The sequence below is a fragment of the Rhinolophus hipposideros genome, assembly GCF_964194185.1.
Source record: "Rhinolophus hipposideros genome assembly, chromosome: 1".
In the NCBI taxonomy this organism is placed as follows: Eukaryota; Metazoa; Chordata; class Mammalia; order Chiroptera; family Rhinolophidae; genus Rhinolophus; species Rhinolophus hipposideros.
In genome coordinates, this window is record NC_138047.1 from 49,756,422 (window position 1) to 49,776,588 (window position 20,167).

The 20,167-nt window shown below is 34.9% G+C and overlaps 1 protein-coding gene across 1 annotated transcript in view; it reads right to left on the reverse strand.

Moving 5' to 3' along the window:
• Positions 1–268: 268 nt before the first annotated feature.
• LOC308499235 (transmembrane protease serine 11D-like) overlaps positions 269–20,167 on the reverse strand; it is a gene marked incomplete at both ends in the record, with an annotated part of 32,778 nt that continues 12,879 nt past the window's right edge. Inside the window, 6 exons of the mRNA XM_081052288.1 lie at positions 269–430; positions 3,923–4,065; positions 5,221–5,480; positions 11,823–12,000; positions 14,705–14,743; positions 17,528–17,685. Coding sequence (XP_080908414.1) covers positions 269–430; positions 3,923–4,065; positions 5,221–5,480; positions 11,823–12,000; positions 14,705–14,743; positions 17,528–17,685 — 940 coding nt within the window. The remainder of the gene's footprint in view (positions 431–3,922; positions 4,066–5,220; positions 5,481–11,822; positions 12,001–14,704; positions 14,744–17,527; positions 17,686–20,167) is intronic.

The following is a 20,167-nucleotide window of genomic DNA, read 5'->3' on the forward strand; positions in this document are numbered from 1 at the left end:
TATCACAATTATAATTAAATTCTTACCTCTGTAACTAGTTTTCTGTCTTTCCCCGGCACACAGCCACAGTGCTATTCAATGTTCATATGCTTTTCTTGATAAAATAGAAAATCCATAGTAATAAAGATCCAACAGTGTTTGTGAAACCATATTTATGTAATAGGATGTTAGACACTTCCCATTTCTTTTGCATCTGAAAAGAATAGTTTTGGAATCTTAGACAGGCACACCTGTATGCAGACTTTGTGACAGAGAGGCATTTATTACACTAGATCCCAGTTTGTTCGGTTATCCAGTCACGGTAGGCTGTCACTCGAGTGTATACTCCTGGCTTATCTGGCAGACCGCATTGATCCCCCCAGCTTACTATCCCCACGAGGAACCAGAGTTGCCTTGAGTCCTCTTGTACTAGTGGGCCACCAGAGTCACCCTGAGGGAAACAGAATGATTGATTATTTAAGTGTGAAGACAATCCCAAAGTTAGGAGTTTATTTCTATGGCAGTAGAAGTCGTATCCATTATGACAATAAATTATTTTACTATAAGACCAGATCATATAATATAATATAATATAATATAATATAATATAATATAATATAATATAAAATATAATACCGGATCTTATATTAATTTTTGCTCCAAAAGATGCATTAGAGCTGATTGTCCGGCTAGGTCTTATTTTGGGGGAAACACTGTTATTCCTTCAGCAAGTGTGAGAAGATGAGAAACACATTTTCCCGGCTCCCTCAGTGGACAGGTTGCTTGCCACTCGTCCCAAGTTTTACCTCCATCACAGAGCCATCCCTGACCACCTGTACCTTTCCTCTCCACTGCCTCTCCTTCCACCATTGGGCTGGGTTAGTTTGTCACTGCCCGTGTCCCTATATCTTATGTGTGTCTCTTTCACTGCTTCTTCATTGTTTCATGCAAGTACATTTGTGAACCTGTTAAACTTACTCCCACAGATCAGTTCCCCTCACTGTAGCAGATACACATCTCTGCAACACTCATTGCATTTATGATACCTTTTCAGTGTAACACTCATTGCATCTCTGCAACACTCATTGCATTTATGATACCTGTTTTTCTGGCTATTTTGTAAGGCCCATCAGGGAAGGGGCATACCTATTCCAGACACTGCTGTATCTGAAGCTTCTAGCCCATAGAGATGCTAATAAAATATTTGTTGAATTAATGAGTTTTTACAAGTCTCATCTGTCTATTCACAGTACTCTCCCTACATGGTGTCTGATTCACCAAAAATATTCTTTTGGTGAATACACAGAAAAATATATATATATGGCAATGAGTAAAACACTCCTTATGAAACACCAGCCAACTATAATAATAAGCCAACAAACAAATATCTGTGCATACACTCTCTAGTTGGGGAGACAAATTTAGCAGATCTTAGATGCTGCATGATGGGTTAAATTTGAGTGTTCTGGAATTAAATAACCTGGGTTTGAATCCTCCACTTGCCAGATATATTACTTTAAGTAAGCTATTAGATAGCTCCCTGTGCTTCAATTTCCTCATCTGTAAATAATGTTTTTATATGTTTTTAAATGAGTTTAACACACATAGCACTTTGAGTACTGCTTGGCTTATAGTCGGTACTAATAAAACATCAGCTATTATTATCAAGTGTATTCTAGAACAGTTTGTTATTCATTTGACTGCTCTTAGTAGCTAGTTCTTATATATCTGCATAATTACTGGCCTTGATGTGAAGAAGGGTTGGTGTGTGAATCACCAGCTTGCATGGTAAACACTGCATCAAGCTGGTTGGCACCTGCCTCCTTTAGATTGTGCAAATCTGCTTCAGTTCTCAGCACTTTTTCATCATTGTGTTTTTGCCGCTACTTCTTTTATATTATGAAATTTCTGTGTAATGTCTTACCAAGAATGAGCAAGCAAATGCTAAACTGTAATGTTTCCTGTATTTGGTGAACTTCACTGCTTGATTGTGCAGACATCTGAGCTTGTGTTCTGTTCTAGCCCATAGCTTTACTGAGTGCGGGATCCCATTGTTGTGATAGCACATGGTGCGTGGAAAGTAATCATTTTCTTTCAATAAATGAACATAAATGAATATCATATTCTAAGCTCTTGCGTAAAATGCTATTTTTGAGGCATAAAATCTGTATTATAGTATTGCAGCTGAAAATCAGATTTGGAGACGTTATATGATGAGTTATGGCTTGAACTAGGCTTGGTGGAAGAGCAGAATTTGTATACACAGAAGGTAAAGGGCATCATGAGTAAATTGTGAGTAACACGCTTTTATACTTGTGTATCCATAAGTCAGGTCTAATTAATCCGGAATCTAATAATTAATCCAGGTTTTAGTAATCCAGAATTGGCAGTATAGAGGTGTGTTTCTTATTTGGTGAATTATTTGGAAAACTAAGCAAGTTGAGAATTCTAGCCCAAGTTGTTACAGGGCTAGAAAGAAAACAAGATACAGGTAGGAGAGTAAGAAGCATTCCTTACCACAAAGACATATTCACATAGAGGGGTTAAAGGGCCAGTAGGTAATTAATGATATCTTGAAAATTGATAACCAATTCCCCTCACCTACACACAAAGTCAAAAAACTGTTTCATTTTGGGGAAAGTGCATATGGATTGGGGTCTTCACAAAAACTATGTAAGAACTACTTTTTATTTACTTTTTTTTTCAAATAATGTGAGCCCTATATGTAAAAGTAATGTTTGTGGAAAGAATAAACCAGATTTTTTTTCTGATTACAATTCCCAGGAAAACAGCTTCAGATTCTCTAAGAAAACAGATTGATTTTTCTTATATATATTGTTTTTATATATATTTTTCTTATATTTTTCTTAATATAATTTTTCTTAATTCCAGAAATGTAATTTTTGATACTAAGTAGTTGTTACTATTAATATATGGGGCTGGGTTTCAGACATAGGAATAAAATCTATTAAAAGATATAACTACCTAAATTGTTTAGATAATTTAATTTAAAAATTTAGTATTAAAATCTAATACTAATTATTTTAAAGGAGAAATTTAATATTGTTTGCATTTTTATATTCGGTTGAAAATTATAGAGTGGATCTAAATAGGTTGTTTATTTTTCTCATTTTGCTGTTTTAAAATTGTAGGAGCTGTTGTGACTCAAGTAACTAAGCTTTTTGTGTAAATTTTCTATCTTAAATGTGCTGATATTCATATGTTATTTGTATTTTACCATAAATTATTATCTGTGATTAATTTATTTAAACCCTCACAGTGGTTAAAAGGTTGAAATTAGTGATATGGAACAGGATGTGGAGTACAGCATGAGGAATAGAGTCAGTGGATCTGTAACAGCTGTATGCGATGTCAGAGGGTAGTAGATTGGGAGAGGGGGGTTATCACTTTGTGAGGGGTGTAAATGTCTAACACATTGTTTTCTACACCTGAAACTAATTTAAAAAATCACTTTTATATGAATATTAAATAAAGGTTGAAATTAATTATTAATGTCAGTGATCATAATCTAGGTTAACAAAAACAATAAAAATAGCTGAAGTTTCTTTGTTGCTTAGTACATGCCTGACATAGTTAATCTCCGTCTAATCTTTAGTAGTACCCCAAAAGTTCGATGCTATTATTGTTATCAACCCCATTTTACTGATAAAAGAATTGGTTATAGAGGTTAAATAATTCAAACCCAGGTCTGTCTGGTTCTTGAGCTTGGGTGGTTAACCACTCTGCAATTTGGCTTCTCAGAATTAGTTTTTCATGACAAATCAACTCATAAAAGATTTTTATCTGTAAAATCTAGATTGTCAATGTTGAGAGGATCAGAACTACAGTATTATAGTTTACCTCTATGCCTATCACAGTACCACATACTAGTAAGTACTTATAAACTTGAATGATAACATTGATAAAATTGTCTTGAACTTACCTGGCATGCGTCCACTCCACCGTAAGGTACTCCAGCACATAGCATTCCAGACAAGACTGCTCCATTATAACTAAATGGTTCATTGCATACTTCATTACTTATTATGTTGACCCGTCCTTGCTGTAGATCTTTAACTGTGTAGCCTGTTAAGTATACAGCAGAAAGCAAATGGACTTCAAGATATATAAGTTAATGACTCTATGATGAATATGGGATGGAATAAATGTATTCCATACATTATTTCTCATTCATTAAAGAAGGATATTGAATATGTACTTAGAAGTGTCTTCTCAGCAAAGATACCCACAGTAGAGAAGGATAATCCCTCTACACAGATAAGTGTTTTTTTTTCTTTTTTTTGTTTTGTTTTTCACTTTAGCTTTGTGATACTCCTTAGACCTTAAGAGAAAAACAAAACTCGCTATCTTAAAATTGACTAGTAGCATTTAAATTATCTACTGACCAACTCTGAATTGGAAAATTATATACTGGATAACTTTTAATCCACTCTGGTTTCAAAGCTAAATAGAACTAATCTATTTTATATTGATGCTTCCTCAAAATGGCACTGCCATTTTTGTCACTGGCACAAATTTTATCTACTACACTAAATTATTTTGGACCATGAGAACACAACAAAATATCTTCTTGGACAATTAAATATTTGTATTATCACTTGGTGAGACATCTACAACATGGGTATAAACACATGACAGTTGTTAATGCTATCTTTTCACTTCCTGGCTGATACTTTTATTTTCCCCTTGGCCCTCTTTGCTCTCCCATTGCCCTTATATTTATTTCCATTTTATTCATTCAATAGACAAGTCTGAGAAAATGCTTATGTACCCAGAGAGTTTCTTGCTTGAAGTAGGATTTATTTCATTCCACAATAACTTAAATGGGTATTAACACTTCAAAGGGTGTTAAAACCTTTAGAGAGTACCTAGCCACGTCCTCTTTTAAAACTTTTTTTTATTTTCTTTATAGGAAAATCATTTGAGTCCTATGGAGTCTCAACAGCATTGGAGAACTCATGATTCTTTTTCTTTTCTTTTTTTTAAGAACTCATGTTTCTTCGTCACATAGTTTTACATTTCCCTATTACTGTGTTTGAGAATTCCCCATAGTGTCTAGGGGTGTTGCTTTCTTTGCTGAAGAAACTGAGGAATAACTAGAGTTTAGGCAGACCAGAATATAGGATGATTCTGCCCATAGAACCTGTCCTTTAGGTGTTCCCTAATTAACAAAAAATAGCATGCACCAGGAGATTTTGTTGTTTTTGCTGAGACACTTACCGCCATATTTTTGAGATCCCCATCCTGTTACATAAGCAGTAGAACCAGGTGAAACATTTTGGGTAGCCACTGGGAGACACACCCTGTGGATGTTTTTGGTAAAGTCGACATCTGTTTCAAGTTTCACAACTGCAATATCGTTTTCATGAGTTATAGAGTTATAATTCTTATGGGTTAAAATAGTCTTTACTCTCATTCTCTGTTTAGGAAATGTTAAGGAAATACCAAAGGTGGCAATCCATTTACGAGGATCAGAGTCTCTAAAAAACAAACAAACAAACACAAAACAAACAAAAAACACATAGATTTGAATAGGGAATTTATGAGAATTTCAAATATTTGGATTTTGTGTTTGTCACCCCCCACCACCATCAAGGAATAATTTGATTAACTTCTCTCTTGTTATATATTTTTGTATTACATAACTAGTAAAGGAGTTTAACTCTTCACTGGCACAATGAGTGATCATTTGTCTTAAGAAACAAAGATTTTATTTCTTTTCAAATAATTTTTTAAAAATTTTCTTGGATTATTACGCTAAATGAAATAAGTCACACAGAAAAAATAGAGAACCATATGATTTCACTGCTATGTGGGATATAAAACTGAAAACAACAAAGGAGCAAGACAAATAAATGAAGAAAAAAAAAACCCTCATAGACACAGACAATAGTTTAGTGGTTACCAGAGGGTAAGGATTAGGGGGTGGTAGATGAGGGTAAAGGGGGATCAAATATGATAATGGAAGGAGAGGTGACTCTGGGTGGTGAACACACAATGTGATGTGTAGATGATGTAATACGGAATTGTACACCTGAAACCTATGTAACTTTACTAACAATTGTCACCTCAATAAACTTTAATTAAAAAAAGTACACTTGAAAAACAATTTTCAATTACAGTTGACATACAATAATATACTAGTTTCAGGTGTACAGTATAGCAATTAGACATTTATATAATGTAGTCGTATGAGGTGATCACCCCAATAAATCTAGTGCTCATCTGACAGTATGAATAGTTATTACAAAATTATTGACTAATTTTCTATGCTATACTTTATATCACCATGACTATTTTGTAATTACCAACTTGTACTTCTTAATACTTTCCCCTTTTTTACCAATAAGAAGCATAGATTTCTTTTAAAAATGTCTTATAGTTTTCAGCATATAGGTCTTTCACATCCTTGGTTAAGTTTATTCCTAGGTATTTTATTTATTTATTTTTGCTGAAATTGCAAAAGGAATTGTTTTTTGTATTTCTTTTTCTGAGATTTCATTGTTAGTATATAGGAATGCAATGGACTTTTGTACGTTGATTTTGTAGCCGGAAACTTGACTGTATTCGTTGATTGTTTCTAATAGCTTTTTGGTGGAATCTTTAGGGTTTTCGATATATAGCATCATGTCATCTGCAAAGAGTGACAATTTAACTTCTTCATTTCCAATTTGGATGCCTTTTATTTCTTTCTCTTGCCTGATTGCTCTGGCAAGGACTTCCAATACTATGTTGAAAAGCAGAGATGATAGGGGACAGCCCTGTCGTGTTCCTGAACGTAGAGCAAAGGGCTTCAGTTTTTCACCATTAATTATGAGATTAGCTGAGGGTTTATCATATATGGCCTTTATCATATATGGATAATTTTTAATTCAGCAAGAAAAGAGAAACCACTCTGGTTTCAAAGCTAAAGAACTAATCTGTTTTATATTGATGCTCCCTCAAAATGGCACTGTCTTTATTAAATACCTTTATTATGTTAAGGTATTTTCCTTCTGGACCTATTTTATTAAGTGTTTTAATCATAAATGGATGTTGTATCTTGTCAAATGCTTTTTCTGCATCAATTGATATAATCATATGATTTTTGTCCTTTATTTTGTTTGTGATGTATCACATTGATGGATAGATGAATGGATAAAGAAGTTGTGGTATATATACACAATGGAATACTATTCGGCGGTAAGACGAGATGAAATAGGACCATTTGTGACAACATGGATGGATCTTGAGAGTATCATGCTAAGTGAAATAAGTCAGACAGAAAAAGCAGAGAACCCTATGATTTCACTGATATGTGGTATATAAACCAAAAAACAACAAAGGAACACGACAAACAAATGAGAAACAAAAACTCATAGACACAGACAATAGGTTAGTGGTTACCAGAGGGTAAGGGGGGAGAGGGGTGGGAGATAAGGGTAGAGGGGATCAAATATATGGTGATGGGGGGAGAACTGACTCTGGGTGGTGAACACACAATGGGATTTATAGATGATGTAATACAGAATTGTACACCTGAAATCTTTGTAATTTTACTAACAATTGTCACCCCAATAAACTTTAAAAAAAGAAACAGAAAGATTTTAGAAAACATATCTTAGATTGGCGAACATCTTAGTGTTTTTATGTTCCAATGAGGATATTGTGATGTTTTGCTGATAGGTAGTATAACACACATATCCCCTTTGATTTCACTCTTTTCTATATTCTCCCATCCAAGCAACGAAGAAGTCTGAAATAAGGTCCACTTTAGTTTTAACTCATTCCTTCCAATCCTTATTTTTTCCCTTTCCTTGCCATTAGCCAGAGCTCCATTTAAACAGTAGTGATGAAAAAGGGCTCTTGTCTTATTAATGAACGATTTTTCTGAACTAAGTATGATACTTCTTGAAGAATTTGATGCATGAGAGAGAGAGAAAGAGAGAGAGAGAGAGAGAGAGAGAGAGAGAGAGAGAGAGAGGAAAGAGGGAGGGAGAGGGAGAAGGAGAGAGCAAACACTAATATAAAAAAATGTAGGGCATTATCTTTATGACCTAGAAATTGAGACTTTTCAATCAAACGCCCAAAGCACAAACCATAGGATAAAATGGATGGATTTCATGGAATCAAAATTAAGCATACTACAGAAAAGTTTACCAGATGGATAAGAAACCATGAGAAAATACTTGCAATGTTTAATATCTAAATCTTTAGTAGAAAATACAGAAAAGTGTCTGTACACCAACAATAAATGGACAGAAAAATGATTATAAAATGAGTAAAGTATATTAATAAGCCATTCATGGTAGAGGAATCTCAAATAGCTAACAGATATGAAAAGTTACTCAAACTCACTAGTAAGCTGATAGATAGAAATTATAACAGTAATGAGCATCTAATGTATATTTATGATAGAGACAAAAATTAAAATAGAGAAGAATATTGTGTTGGTGAGGAGGAGAAGTTTAAACTCCTCTGTACTACTGGTTAAGATGTAAACTTTTGGAAAGAATTCTAGTGTATTTAGCAGAGTGCATACATACTTCTGCATACATATTTCAGAGAAATTCTTGCAGGTTTATAGAGAGGCGCATATGAAGGGATGTGTGTATGTGGGTGTAGGCACACACTCACACAATCTTTGTGGCAGTAGGAAGCTGGAGCAACCTACTTGAATGAAGAAATAGGGTGCATTCAGTAGCAGACCAGATTCAAATTCCCAAGGTTGAGCCAAAATAATAAGGAACAATATGAAACATTATACACATTGCTACTTATATAAGTTAAAGGCATGTACACAAACAAGCCGCTCCAAAAAAACCCCCAAAAACAAACAAAAAAAACTTATAGATTTCATGAGTAGTTGCATGATTAGAGACATACTAGGGGCAGGGGAAGTAGGATCCAGGTACGAAATGAGAAAAAACATATATAATAAAATGAGAAAAAGATCTTGTACAGACTGATGAAAAATAAGGAACTGTGATTAACTAAACATGCTCCTAAGGATGAATAAAAAGAAAATGTTGAATAAAAGCCAAATTACCATTGAAGAGTTTTGTTGAGTTTAGATATAGTGGAATTAATAGAGAAAATAAAATTATAAAGACAGGAAGTACTTTTATAAGGTACAGTAGCTTATTTAAGAGTGAATATAAGTATAAGTAGCTTATATAAGAGTGAATATAAGTATAAGTAGCTTATATAAGAGTGAAGTATATAAGTACTTATATAAGTAGCTTATATAAGAGTTAAAAATCCTAAAGAAAAAAGTTTTTGACAACAAGCAAATACATGGATTTTCTACATTGAATGTTTTTTCCCTCAGGGTCTTTACAGTGAAGGTTCTAAAAGATATTCTTTCTTCTCTCCCTGCCTCCCTGCTTCCCTTTACTCTATTTCTCCAAATGGATAAAAGCATGGTTTTGGAACCAGTTAGATTTAGATTTCAATCTTGGCTGTGCTGCACATTAGCAGTATTATTTAGGGCAAATTACTTACAATCTCTAGTTCTCACTTTATTTAATACATAACCTGTGATTGTTAATGCCCTCTCACACAGCTATAGTGAGACAAGTATGTCAAGCTCAGTGCTTGGCACAAGGTTAGCACTCAGTGAAGGTACCTATTATTTTCATTAGTTATAGTTCAACAAGCCATTACTAAGTATCTACTTTGTATAAAAAATAGGATGAGTCTGTGGTAATAAAAATATAAATAATTATGGTCTTGTCATTGGGCAGCTCTACACACTAAAGGAGGAGACTAAGGGAAATAGCCTATCCAATCTGAGGGTCTACTGTTGAAGATAGATAAGCACATTTCTGTGGGAATAAGGTGAGGGAGGGAAGAGAGCATCAGGGAAAACTTCATAGAGGAGATGACAATTCAAGACTCCTTTCTGTGAGGGCCTCATCACTTATATGTATCTTTACATAAGGCTGGTCATGCCCCAAACGAATCCTCACTGATAGGTTCTCAGTGCTAATCAGGTCTACAGGGAGAGTAGAACCAATACAAGGTTCATGTAGCTTGTTGACTCTCATCGATCAGTCATGGTAGTGAATAGAAAGATTTGGGGAGGCAAAATTCAAAGATGTTCTAAGACTTTAAAACCATGGATTCCTTTGGTTTTCATTGGTGATATTTATAACTGTGGCTTTCATATAGTGATAGATTTTACTTAGCTTTTGGTGGTTGGATCTGAATAGGACTTAGAATCCAGTACTGTTTCTGTTACATCTCTGGTTACACTAAGTGCTTGCTAAGTCCAGGTATTTGCATGTCTGGTTCCCACACTGAGGGTTGATGGAAATCAATTAGTGCCACTCCTGTTCTTTGGCCTTTCAGGTGGCAATGAAAACTGAAATGTTTTTGTGAATTTCATTCCTTGTGTTTTCTGGGACACAGCAATAAATGTGTCAATTGAAACCAGAAATTTGATAATTTTAAATTTATTCATTGTGTAAAAATTATTGAGTTGTAAAATAGCTATAAGAAAAATTCAGAATAATTTGGGGTTTCCTAAAACTTTTGTTTAGAAATTGTATACTAGCCTTGCTAATCTTTACTCCTTCTTAATTGAACAAACACTTTTGTAACAGGCACTGTGTTGTGAGGCAGTATCCTCGAATCTATAAAGGACATCTTAGAAAAAGTGAAGATTTTACAGAATTGCAATAGGAAGAAATGGAGGATTGGAAGGGATATTAACATTTTAAAGAGAAGAAGCATATTGAGCAAGTGCTCATAAGTAGTAAAATGTATGCAGAGTCCAGGGGAAGAGACTAATGCAATCTGGCTGGAGCTCAAGTTTCATGCTTTGAAAAATAAGTCTGAATTGATCTAATTGGAGGACTTTTGGTGTGTGGTAAGGAGGATGGATTTTAGACAGTGATGACTGAAAGTCTGAGTAGAGAATAGGTATGGTCAGAGACATACTTGAGTTCAGATCACCATCACTTTTCTGAGTAGACTTTTTGAGTTTAGTTCCCAGCAATGTTTGGATCTAGGTCTGAACCTAACAGATTTTTGTCACACCAAAGTCTAAAGTCCTTCTACTATGAGGAGTAGGACCTTTTCTTTATGCCAATAGGATAAGTTTATGTATTCTACTATCCACTGGCATTTTATTACTCTAATGTTAGCAATAAACTTTATTCACATCGAGAAAGAATATTCCGTAAGTTGCTTAAATTCATTTTATTTATGCTACTCCCTGTAATTGATCATTACTTTTGTGCATGTCTACTTGCAACATTAGAATATGGGCTCCCTAAAGTAGGGGCAGTGTTTGTTTAATTAGTGTTTATAATAGATAGCATTGTGCTCATAATAGACACTCGGTAATTTTTGAAATAATAAATTAAGGGCATACGGCAGTCTGAGATCAGCTTTCAGCCTATTGATTAACTTACATGATATATTGTGCAAATTTCTTGCAACAGTTCATCTTGTTTACATTTAAAATATAGTTGCATTCGTTATTTAATCCTACCAATAACACTAAGACATAGATAATGGTATGTCCCTATTTGACCCTAATTTGGAAAAAGAAAAATGTCTTATGGAGGTTCGATAAATTTCCTAGCTTTTATAGCTAGGATTTAAATTAAACGTTTGGACATATAAATCTTTCTTCTTTACCATGATGATATACTATTACCTGAAATAGAGAAATAAGAATAAATTATAAAGCTAAATAAGAAAAAAAATATTTTTGCTATCATGACTATGCTTTCAACATAATCTAATCATGTTCGGTCCTAAGGTTATAGGTGGAGTCCTCATGTATATGTCTCTCCTAGTTGTTCCAGATGAGTAGGGAGCTGTGGCCTCACCTTCGGAAACAATGAGCTGCTGTCAGGATCCACGTCTGACTGATCAGGATGCCTCCGCAGTGGTGGATATTATTCCACTGTAGACTGACTTGCCATGGCCAGTCTCCGTCCTCAGCATCAGAGCCTCCCACGACTCTCTCTGTAGACAATGTCATTAGGTCTGAACGGGCCCCACACTCTAATGAGAAAACAGCATTAATGTACAGAGATCATAATTCTTTAACTTTTGGGAGATAGTACAAGAATTTCACCATCTTTTATGACTTTTCTGTCTCTTATGTGTTCTTCTCCAGGACATGCTAGCCTTTCCAAAAGCACGATTGACATGTTATATTTTTAGAGTACTTACATCACTACTGTTGCCTATAAACTGCATTTTAGAGAACATTTCTGAACTTAATTGGTATGTGCCTTCAAATTTAGGAACAGCTTCAGGGTTCTCTGGAATTCCTCACGAGCGGGGGATAAAACAGGTCAATGCTGGATGTACCAGCTCAGGTCACAGGTTCACCAGGAAATTTCCCTCTTCTCTATAACTTCGCTACTCAAAGTGTGGTCTGTGGGCCTGCAGTATGGCATCCCTTGGGAGCTTGTTAGAAATATTGACGCTGTGTGGAAACAACCTAAGTGTCTGTCAATGGATGAATAAGTCATGACAATGTAATATATATACACAATGGAATATTATTTAGCCTTAAAAAAGGAGAAAATCCTATCGTTTGCAACAACATGGATGAACCTGGAGGGTATTGTGCTAAGTGAAATGATTCTGACAAAGCCAACTACTGCATGATATCACCTTAAAAAAAAGAAGAACAATTGTTTAGTTGTTACCAGAGGGTAAGGGGGATGGGGGATGAGAGATGAGGGTAAGAGGGATCAGATATATGGTGATGGAAGGAGAACTGACTCTGGGTGGTGAACACACAATGGGATTTATAGATGAGGTAATACAGAATTGTACACCTGAAATCTATGTAATTTTACTAACAATTGTCACCCCAATAAAAAAAAAAAGAAAAAAAAGAAAAAGAAAATACAGTCAAACTCATAGAAACAGAGTAGAAAATGATTGCCAACATGGGTTGAAAATAAGGAGAGTTTGGTAAAAGGGTAAAAACTTTGAGCTATGAGGTGAACAAAATCTGAGGATCTAATGTATAACATGCTTACTATAGCTGATAACATTGTATTGTATAATTGAAGTTTGCCAAGAGAGTAGAACTTAAGTGTTCTCACCAAAAAAATTGGGGGAGGGGTAACTAAATGAGGTGATGGATGATGTGTTAACTAGATGAGGGGAGTCTTTTCACATTGTGTGTGTGTGTGTGTGTGTGTGTGTGTGTGTGTATCGAATCATACATTGTGCACTTAACTATCTTACAATTTTATTGTAAGCTGAAAAAAAAAAAGAAAAGAAATATTGACTCTCAGACCCATACTAGGGAAAAATCAGAAAACGCATTTTCCCCTACCAACTTTATTGAATAATACATGACAAATGTAACTGAATATATTTAAAGTGTACAATATGATGACTTGATATACATATACATTGTTGAATGATGATCAAGATCAAGATAATTAACACATCCATCACCTCCCATAGTTAATTCGTGTGTGTGTGTGTGTGTGTGTGTGTGTGTGTGTGGTGAGAATGCTTCAGATTTACTCTCAGCAACTTTCAAGGAATTATCTTAAAATAAACTTGAAAAGGAATATTCTCAAGGGTGACAGTGTTTCTAAGTATCTATATGAGGTTTACTTAAACATCTGAAGAGAGCCCATGAGAACTCCAATGACCAAAGCTGAAATGGGCTGAGTGGACTGATCACTCAATGCCTCTCATCTCCCATCATCATGATTTATTTCCTTTCATTTAAATCTATTAATAGGATTTTAGAGGTAAATCAACACCAACAATTTCGATTGCTGGACCAGCTCTAAAGTAGGGACACTGCTTCAGTGGGACAACCATCCAAAGGCATTTTTTTCTAACACAGTTCCCAGATAGAGGAGGACTAGACTTACATTACAAATATACATGGAACATAGGTTCCTTTGCTGTATCCTCCAACCAAATTATCTAGTAATTTACTTAAGCACATTTTCACTAAAAAGTATGAATTAAATATATATTAGGGTAGTGCAAAAGTAATTGTGGTTTTTGCAATTTTTAACCTTTAAACCACAATTACTTTTGTACCAACATAATAATTAAGTTGAAAAACACTCTTCGGGGTAACATTATCCTGTATCATTACTTAGGTATCTGAGATAGACCAGCTATTGAGGTACATTGAACTAATTTGTATCTATATTTATCAGCAGAGATGCAAACTGCTGTTTCTAGGGATTATATTTCTGTTATCCTAGCCTGAGAGTATACAGGATGACATTGGAAAGTAGTAACTTTTCCTTTAGGTTATAGACATAAAACTGACAACACCTTTCATAACTTTTTTATTATACTTTATAATTAAATCCACAACAAAGCAAGCTATGTATTCTGGCGGTTATGAGAAGCCATATAATTGGTGTCACCAAACATAACTTACACATCTACAGAAGTGTCACCATAGAACCAGGGCAGGAAAAGCTTTCTAAAGCTGCCAAGAAATTTTTCATGAGGTCAAACTCAATACAGAGTGGGTGGAATGCCACTACTACCTCTTTTCTTCTAAAAGGAGAGGGAAACCTGAAAATCACTCCATGGACCAATGGAATTGGTAATGTCTTATGTCAACAACAACCCATGTAAATGAATTAAGAATAAAGATACCACCTCAGTAGACACTGCCTTGGCAAAGAACAAAAATGACTTGAACACTTACTCTTTATATTCTGGTAAGCCATATTTACAAAATAATTTTAAAACTTACCTTGAGTGAAGATATGTACTGTATCCTGGTCAGTCATTTCTGGTGTCCAAAAAGAAAAGGATGAGAGTAAGTAAGATCAATACTATTGTACTGAGTCCTTATTAGGACTGTATATCATTCCACCTTAATTTCTTAAGGTGTAGTCCTCAGACAACCACGATCAGAATCACTTAATCACTTACAGACTCCAGGCTCCTCATTTGGTAATCACACCACTTAAAGCCAGTAGCTAGAAATCTAAAATGGTCTCTTAACTTTTCCTTTCTTGTCATTTCCACATTTTATTGGTTTCCGGATTTTGTACCTTCTGTCCTTTGACTCTCCTTTGAATTAGCCCCATCTTTCCCATCCCTTTGGCTACTACTTTACCGTGTTTCCCTGAAAATAAGACCTACCCCAAAAGTAAGCCTCACTTAAGATCGTCAGCCAGACAGACACATTTAGTATATGTTATGACGATGTTCCAGAAGAAGATGACATGACTGTATTTGAATATATGTAGATTGTTGTACATGAATAAATGAAATGTAGATAGTTGCACATGAAAAAAATAAGACATCCCCTGAAAATACGCCCTAATGCATCTTTTGGAGCAAAAATTATTACAAAACCTGGTCTTATTTTCGGAGAAATATGGTATAAAATCCAGTTTTATCTTCGGGGAAACACGGTAGTTCACGCTTTCATCATTTGATACCTATACTCTTACAATAACCTTCAAACTGGGTTCCCTGACTCCACTTCTGCACTTTTCAATACATCCATCTATACTTTTACCAGACTGATTTTTCTAAAAATGTATGTCAGATCATGTCCTTCTCTGTTTTAAATCTTTAAATGAGAAATCAGCTTCTTGTTTCTGGTAAGATAAATCTAAACTTCTCCAATAGGTTTTCATGCTCTCTAAAATCAAAACTTACTTGCTGCCAGAATTTTCACAGGGCTTGGGCATCACTTCTGCTTTGTAAGTGTCAGAGGAGCCAAGACACCTTTTTGGAGGCAGGAAAGAAAAATAACGGGCCACTGCTGGTTCCTTCTTTGAACAAGAGAGACTTGACTTCAAATCCTGACTCCTCTCCATGCTGGCTCTATGACTCTGGCAATTATCTACCTTTTCTGAGTGGAAACTATAAAATTGTAAGATATGGTTGTTGTGAGGACTAAACAAACTGTAATGTGTGAATGCCAGCCAGTCAGAAAGGGTACAAGCAGCCATGGAGCTGGAGCAGTGTCTGGGAGGTCCTTCTGTGCTTAGCATTAACTCTTTAGTTGCAGGGCGAGGAGCTGGGAGTCCAGAGTACGGGTGGTTGGGCTTAGAGGGGCTGAGGAGACAACTTTGTGGGCCTGGTGCAGTGATTGTTTACCAACAGATTTCAAATTACTTTCCTATCTATTGGTAAACTATCTGATTGAATATCAGTCCTGTGTGGGAGCCACCAAAATTCTTTAATCTTGAGCTTATCATGAGGGAATTGTGGTTTACTAAGCTAGCAGTACATGACAAAGTTGGAGGAGTGTCCTTAAATTCTAGGGATTTAGTAAGTAATCCTTTTAGTCATGCAACAAATAATAATGGAGTATCTATTAGGTACTAGAAACTGGGTGGTAGAAGGACAGTAGGATCAACAACACAGACTGGTTCTTTCCTTTAGGAAGTTTACAGAGTAGGATGAAGACAAACAGTACAAGAATCACAAATGATTTTGTCATTTCCACTGTGATAAATGTTATGAAGGTAAATGAAGGAGTCTGTGACAAAGGTAAATATTTGAGTAATGGTAGTTACAAGAGGCTTCCATTAGAAAGCAATAATTTTGATGAGACCTGGGGGATGCAGGTGTGATCTAGGGAGGCTTATGACAAATTGGAACAACGTATCCAAAGGCCCTGAGGCTGGAAGGCGAGGAGCTTGGCAGTTGAAGTAAATGAAAGTGTGGCCAGATTACAGTGAATGAGGAAGACAGAGGTATAATAAAGGTCTGGGGGAAGTATGAACAATATCATGCAGTGCTTTAGATGAAATGGCAATATCCTTTACTGTTCAAACCAGGACACTGAGGGAACAATATTTATAATGGTCCTTGGACAATTGGCATGAACTGTGACTGTCCTGGGCAAAGGAGGAAATACGACATCCCACTTACAGGTGTGTGTGAGGGATAGGCGCAGTGTTTGTGGGAAGTTGTGGGAGGCTTTTAAGCAAGATTGCATTTATATTGTAAAATATTTCTTTAATCAATATATGGACAATAGATTGGAAGGGCCAAGGAGAGCAGTGTGGAGGCCAGTGCAGAAATTTAAGAAATTATATTGGCTTGGACCAGAGTGGTAACAGTAGGGATGGAAGAAAATGGACATAGATTCAAGACAAGCTGAGGGAGAGATGATTTTCAAAGAGAAGATAGGGATATACCTAAATCTTCTTATTTCCTATTTTATTCTACAAATATTTACCAGTTACCTTCCAACGGCATGCTCTGTTCAAGGTGAAGTGGATCATTAAATTGCTCTCTGACCTTGAACAGTTACCATTTCTATAGCATAACTACAAATTGAATATCTGACAACAACATTCCTGATAAGGACTATTGAGAAGGAAAATGAATAAAGAAATTTTAGCAAATTAAAATTTACTACATGAATGATTCTTTAAACTTTAGAATGTTTTGTATTAAAGGTCTACATATTATATCTAGCTTTATAATGTACTGTTTTCATAAAGGGAAAAGTGGTCAGTCTCTCATTAAATTAAAATGTGAATTATAACTGGTTAAACTGAGAGATATATTAAATTAAAAAAGGTATATAAAAAATGATACTTGCGTGTTATCTCAGTCGAAGAATCTATTTCCAAGTTTCCAAAGTTATTCAGCATTTGGTGTAAAATAGACTCAATTCTGTTTTTCATTGATGCACCATGGTTATTCCTAGGGAATTTAAATTTCATAACAGTATCTGCTGTCACACCACTACCGGCTTGCCTGAAAACCATAAAGATATTTGTTAAAATACATAATTATGACAATTTTCTGCTCTTCTATTTATATACTCTTCTTGAATAAACATTAAAAAATTTACATGAGGTGTTTAATTTAGAACAGAATTACATAACAGTGTTTCTCTATGTAATGATATACCACAGTGCTATTTCACAAATATTTTATTTCAATGCATAGTATACTGTACCCACCATTCAGGATAACTGGCTTTGAAGTCAGAAATGCCAGAGTCTGAATACAAGCTCTGCCATCTACTGTTTGACTTTGGTTAAGCTGTTTGTTTGTTAATCTTTTTGTATCTGTCTCCTCACATTAAAATGAGTTGTTCACCCCAATAAATTAAAAAAATGAGTTGTTATGAAGATTATATAAATTAATATAGGCAAAACTTTTGGAAAGAATATACAACATATAGTAAATGAACTATAACTATTAGCTATTATTAGACTTCACAAATCTTCACACTCCCCAACCCCATCTCATTAAACAAAATTGTGAAGTGATGAATTTCCAAATGTATGTGGTTTAGAGGGTAAGCTAAATTTCTGATACCTACACCCATTCATCTGGCTACAAAATCAAATTTTAAATTTTGTAGTCATATGTTAAGATTTTATCTCCATTTCAATTAACCACAGATACTCCTCTCTGCAAAGCTTGATAATTGGACTAAAGGCTATAATTATTTAACATCAAGATAATTTCCACTTCCTTTTATGTAGGTTACCATGTAAATCACTTCCTCCACTGAACACTGGATGTCTTTTTTCTGAACACATGCATTGAGACAAACTTGGTTTTGATGCCCTCATGTTCATTCTAGACATTTTTCTCTAATCTCAGTTGCTAGTTCTGCTATAATATTCATTCCAGACATTAATATTTACTTAACAAATATTGTCCTAGTCACTCTTTTTAGTTTCAGAAATTAGCTATGACCAAGATTCATAGTTATTCTCATAGATCTAGCAGTTCTGAAGGAGAAGCAGGCAATGAACAAAGAATTATAACTTCTATTTCTAGCAACATGAAAACCTGAATAATTTTTAAAACTTTCCAAATAAAACAACCAGACATGCTAGAAAACAATATAATAAATTCTATTTGAAATGCAAAACTGAGTTCAAATGAAAGAGAAATCTTGAAAGACCAAAAATAAGGAACATGAATATTATGTGGTAAACACTAGAATATACAACAGACTTGAGTTTTAGCATTTATGGAAGTACTGGAGATGAGGTCTTGGGCTAGTGCAAAATAGAGAGGTGGACATGGGGTTTCAGAATAACGCAAGATTCTCAAGGAACTAAATCCTCAGTGAAAGTGTGGATTAGAAAGAAAAGAATCTGCTCATCATCTCATAAAAGAAAAATATAGAAGTTTATCTGTCACAGAGCATCAGTGATATGTTCTCTCCCCTCAGAAAAATTTAATCCATTTGTACACCGCTGTTTTCTTCATGACATTATTCCCATAAACTTGGACTAACATGTCACTGATTTCACTTCCATTATTGCCAAGTTTAACAAGGAATTTAATGTTTGTTAGTTGCTCTAATTCAAGCTCAGACATCCTCGCGATAGTACACAAAAATATGCAACATCTATAACGAATGCCACTCAGCAAGACACCGCCACACGTTGACACAAACACAGTTGTGAGACACTGATGTACCAAGCTTATGAAACTTTACCGAGCTGTTAGTAAGTACAGTGCTGCCAGTGTAAGTGCACTGTGGCAAGTTGACGAACTTAATAGTCAAACCTCGTATATATTCATTATATATGTATCAAGAATATATATATACACACACATATGTCAAAGGTGTATGTATATATGTATATATGTACATACATACACCTTTGATACATGTATAACATGGGTTGAGGGAAAGACAGGAATTAAAGATAACTCCTATTTCTTGAAGGTGAAGGTGATGCCTCTATTAATATATTAATATAGAGGTAGGTAACACTAGAAGAGTAACATTTGGTGAGGAAAGGATGATAGGTTTAGGTCTGGACATATTAAAGTTGAGTTGTCTGTAAGATATACATATGAGGATATCAAGAAGATAGCTATGTATGTTTATGTCTAGAGATGAAGAAAGAGTTCTGGCCCAGAGATACAACTTTGAGAATAATCAGTATACAGGTGGCAAGGAAGCCACTAAAAGGAGAGAATGAGTATTGAGAAGGTGAGGCTTATAGTACAGCTTGACCTTCAACAACATTTGAGGAATGTACAGAGAAGGAATAAGAACTGCAAAGAAAGTGGGAAAGGAGGAAGTAGAGAGGTAAGAGGAAAATCAGGGATATGTAGGGTCATAAAACTACAGGATGGTAATATTTCAAGGAGATTTGAAAATTCAACAGGGCGAAATACTGTTGAGAGGTCCAGATAACAGATAAGATTCCTTTGGAGTTTGTGATTTGGATGTCATTTTTTTTGTTGTTTTTCTTTA